At 44.4% G+C, this 5000-nt stretch overlaps 1 protein-coding gene across 5 annotated transcripts in view; it reads right to left on the bottom strand.

Annotated features, from left to right (window-relative positions):
* Positions 1-2983, bottom strand: part of LOC143281911 (uncharacterized) — a 36125-nt gene extending 33142 nt beyond the window's left edge. For 4 of the 5 annotated variants that reach the window (XR_013055194.1, XR_013055193.1, XM_076587204.1 and 1 more), the window contains exon 1: positions 2682-2983. Coding sequence is in view for 3 of the 5 variants with exons in the window: in XM_076587204.1 (XP_076443319.1) it covers positions 2682-2709 (28 nt within the window). In the remaining 2 variants the exon portion in view is untranslated. The remainder of the gene's footprint in view (positions 1-2681) is intronic. The other variant, XM_076587205.1, reaches the window with a different exon arrangement.
* Positions 2984-5000: the final 2017 nt, after the last annotated feature.

The following is a 5000-nucleotide window of genomic DNA, read 5'->3' as shown; positions in this document are numbered from 1 at the left end:
ATTTATATTTATAATATTTCAAGCAAGAAATCAGCATTCTTACCTTATTGGCAATACTGTTTATATGTTCCCCCCCATTTACAATTATCTTGTAAAATGTCGCCAATGTGTTTATGCGTACTGACATTTTGAAGGATGTTCTCATTGAATACCAAGTGTAAGGCTTGTTGATTAACACGGAGTATATTAAGCAGGTCTGTTTTTCCTTCATTGAATTTTACTTTCCATCTATTTGCCCACTCCACGATTCTCTTCAGATCAGAGTTAATTATTTCTGCTCTAATATATGGATCTGAAAATGCTAAATATAAACTAGTGTCATCAGCAAAAAGTTTTTTTAATTTTTATATTTTTATAACAGATTCAATATCTGTAATTATGTCATTTATATATACTAGCACTAAGGCCCAACACTAGGCTTATATCACAGATTGACATAAGTTTACAAGTTTACATTTGGGCCAACAGCAAAGTGAGAGCTGTATTATCAATGGTTTCTCCAGTCAATGGGAAACCATTTACAGCTTAGTCTTTTGTGAAGGACAATGACTCTCAAACTATGAGGCAAACTTGCACTGGCTCCTAGTGCTGCAGCCTTGTGGGCTAGTTGGCTTTTGGGAACCATCCCAACGCCGACTGTCCTAAAACCCTCTTGGCCGAGAGAGTGGGGATGTAACTTGGGCAAGACACTCTCCACTATATAATCAAATTCTGGCCCAGATAGTTGGGACAGCAGTTGCCTCCTCTGCTGTTCTGATGGTCATAGTCGGACACGACTGACTATCATATATAAAATATACTAGCACTTTACCCACACAGATGGTATCTTGGAGGAGCACAACTGGAGTGGCCGTGGAGTTTCTATTCTTTCCCTTTCTTTCTTTCTTTCTTTTTTTTTTCTTCTTCTTGGACGTCCAACATACATCAGACAATCAAACACGACATTTATAACAGTGATACTAATAATAGTAATAGCAGTAGCGATAGCAATGCTAACAGCAATGGTAACTGAACTACTACTACTGCTGCTTCTACTACCACTACTACTACAGCTACTACTGCTGCTGCTGTTGCTACAATTAGCGTTAAATCATGCGGACTGATCCATATACGCTACACCACATGTGCACAAAAAAAGAAAACAAATCGCAACAGTAAGTGTAATCGGCTATGTTTTGTTCTATTTTAGTTCGTAGATATCAAACATATGGAGAAAAGATAATTCTGAGGATTGCTTCATGCCGATCAAAGAGCAATTCTGTGAGCAACAAAGAAACCCTCCTGTGGCAATCCACTGAGACAGTGTGTGTTTCCAGTTGAGGCCCAGTAAAGCTGTTCTGGTAACCACGAAAACATTAACTCACTCAGTACGGCCAGTCCTCTCTTCTCCTCTACACAGACCCCTCGGATGTCCAGTGGGTGTGTCTGAATGACCCAACCTTTAGATTTCGTCGTCAGAATTGTGGTATTCTTTGTCAACATTCACGTCTTCAGTATAAGAGCCTTCCGCTTGCAATATTTTGATGATGGTAACTGGGGTGAAACGCTGTTAACGTCGTCTCTTTCGCCGTTCGTATGGAAAGAGTTAATTTATGTCACCCTTGCGGACTGGTAAAAATGAAAGTGAGTCGTCAATTAAAAAAAAAAAATCTTTGAAACAAACGCGATGATTATAACACTTACTAAGGGCCATCAGTAAAAAGAACCCGGGACACACACACACACACACACACCTATATATATATATATATATATATATATATATATATATATATATATATATATATATATATATATATATATATATATATATATATACACATATAAAGAAGAAGAAATCAGGAAAAGAAAGAAAAAAAATCAATTGGCTTTGCTTAAAACTGTCGCTGAACCATTATCTCGACAGCTTCAGATAGTTTCAAAAGAGGCGTCAAAGCAATGGTGCTGATCCAAATAATAAGAATAAGAAAAAGAATAACTTTATTATCTCCAACTGGAGAAGTTTGGTCTGGTGCATTATCACAACATAGACAAGTAAACATAGGGGACCATAACTGTAAAAGTCAACAACAGCTTTTACGAATATTACGAAGACACAAATGTAAATAAAAAAAAAGAAATATATATCACATACACCGTTTCATACATACATCCACACACTGCAGGTAATAACTGGTATTCTTAATGTAAAAACAGAAAGAATTAAGAAACATTATTTTGACTATAATTATAAGCATAGCCTACTATATTGCATCTACACCACACCTGCTAATTTTTTTTTTAAAACCCCAACCAAATAACAACCCAAAACCTAAAAAAGCCACCCGACAGCAAACAACAAAAAAAACCCCAACATCAACAACAAACAGCAACAACAACAACAACAAAAACAAACAAACAAACAAAAAAACAACAACCCCAAAACAACCCCCCCCCAAAAAAAAAACAACAACAACACAAAACAACAACAACAACAAACAAAAAAACAAAAAACAAAAACAAAAACAGAGCATGATCAACTCATAAACCGAACGCCCTGGTCTTCAAGGTCTTCACAGCCAATGCATAAAACATGAATCCCCAAACGAAATAACATCAACAAACACAAACAAACAAACAAAGACAAACCCTGAGAGGATTCTCAGAACAGCTACCAACACAACGAAATAACGAATACTTACTTGCGACAACGAAAAACTTCCTCCACATATTTCAAAACCGTCCGTCCTCCGTCTTGTGTGTGGGTGTCTGTGTCGGTAGCTTCGTCTGGTTCGTTGGTGGGAAAAAAATGGACAGGAACTTTTTGCAGTGTCTTTGGCACAGAAACTTATCAGGACTGCGCATGTGTGTGTGTGTGTGTGTGTGTGCTGTGTGGTGGGCAAGTAAGGTCTTGGCTTCGGTGGTGGTGGTGATCGTGGTGGTGGTGGTGAGGGGGTGGAACCAGGCAGCTTTTTTGCAACGGGTGGTCTGGCCAAAGAGTGAAGACGGCCCTCCTGGGATTGTGCGTGTAGTAGTATTTAGGGGAGATCCTTTAGGGAGGGCGGGGCTCATGTGGGTCGTCCTGTCCTGTCCTGTCCTGTGCTGTGCCCTGCCACCCCCCACCCCCTCCCTCCTCCCCGCACCAGGCCTTATATGGTAAAGCCCCGTCCACTGTCACAACGGTGCTACTCTCTTGTCACGCACAGCGTGTGTGTGTGTGTGTGTGTGTGTGTGTGTGTGTGTGTGTGTGTGTGTGTGTGTGTGTGTGTGTGTGTGTTTCTGCGCGCTGGAACACTTCTGCAGGTGCATCCAAGCTGTATCTCTCTCTCTCTCTTTCTTTCTCTCCCCCTCTCTCTCCCCCCTCTCTCTCAGTCCCCTCTCTCTCCCCCTTCTCTCTCCCCCCTCTATCTCCCCCATCTCTCCCCTCTCTCTCTCCCCCTCTCTCTAGCCTCTCCCTCTCCCCTTCTTTCCTCTCCCTCTCCCTCCATCTCTTTCTCCCTCTCTCTCTCTCTCTCCAATCCCTCTCTCTCCTCTCTCCCCAATCTCTCTCCTCTCTTTCTCCCCCCTCTCTCCTCTCTCTCCCTCTCCCTCTCCCCCCTCTCTCTCTCTCCTATCTCCCCCTCTTTTTCTCCTTTCTCTCTCTCTCCCCCTCTCTCTCGTCTCCGGGCTCTCCCTCCCTTTCTCCCCCCTCTCTCCTCCCTCTCTCTCCTCTCTCTCCCCCTCCCTCCCCTCTCTCCTCCCTCTCTCTCCTCTCTCTCTCCCTCCCTCTCTCTCCCCCCCCTCTCTCTCTTCTCTCTCTCCCCTCTCTTTCTCCTCTCTCTCTCTCCCCTCTCTCTCCCTCACTCTCTCTCTCCCCTCTCTCTCTCCCTCCTCTCTCTCTCTCCCCCCCCCTCTCTCTCTCCACGAGTCATCAACCCACTCGCCCTCCCCCACCCCCCACCCCCCAAAAAGTCTTCTACCCCACGCAACTTCCCTGCCCTCCTTCACGAAAAAGTACCCCCCCCCTCCTCCTTCCATCTCCCTATCCCCCCCACCCCCACCACATTCCTTCTCCCTCCACTCTTACCTTGTTCCTCCCTATGTCTCCTCTCTTCCTCCCTCCCTCTCTCTCCCCCCCTTTCTCCTCTCTCCCCTCTCTCTCCCTCACTCTCTCTCTCCCCTCTCTCTCTCCCTCTCCCCCCTCTCTCTCCCTCCTCTCTCTCTCCCCCCTCTCACTCTCCTCTCTCCCCCTCCTCCTCCTTCCCTCTCCCCCCCCCCGCCCCCCCACATTCCTTCTCCCTCCACTCTTACCTTGTTCCGCACTCTTTTTCCCCTCCCCACCCCACCCCTTTTACCCCCTCCATCATTCTTCTTCGTTCTCTCCTAAAACTTCCGTTTCTTTTTCTTCCGCCTTCCTTCTCCTCTCTCTCTCTCTGTCTCTGTCTCTCTCTGTGTGCCTCTTTGCCTGCATCTCTTTCTCTGTTTGTCTGTCTCTCTCTGTGTCTCTCTCTGTGTCTCTCTCTGTGTCTCTCTCTCTGTCTCTCTCTGTGTGTCTCTCTGTTGTCTCTGTCTCTGTCTGTCTGACTGTCTATCTGTCTGTCTCTCTCTGCCTCTGTCTGTCACTGTCTGTCTGTCTGACTATCTGTCTCTGTGTATGTCTGTCTGTCTCTTGTCTGTATGTCTCTCTCCGTCTCTGCATCTCTCTCTCTCTCTCTCATAAGTATCATTAGTAATAATAATAATAATGGATACTTATATAGCACACTATCCAGAAATCTGCTCTAGGTGCTTTACAAAAACGCTTTTGATAACATAAAACATTATATCTATGTTACATACACACACCAAAATGTGACCACACACACACACACACACACAGGCACGCACGCACGCACGCACGCACACACACACTGCATACATACATTTTAACATACATGTGTATCTAACAGCTACCCTAACACATACACACACATAGGCAGGCACATACTTACATAAACACACGCACACACAATACACATTCATATACATGCATGTAGTTGTGG

Source organism: Babylonia areolata, chromosome 5 (assembly GCF_041734735.1).
Source record: "Babylonia areolata isolate BAREFJ2019XMU chromosome 5, ASM4173473v1, whole genome shotgun sequence".
Classification (NCBI taxonomy): Eukaryota; Metazoa; Mollusca; class Gastropoda; order Neogastropoda; family Buccinidae; genus Babylonia; species Babylonia areolata.
Note: the sequence above shows the minus strand (reverse complement) of the source record. Positions and strands in the feature narration are given on the sequence as shown.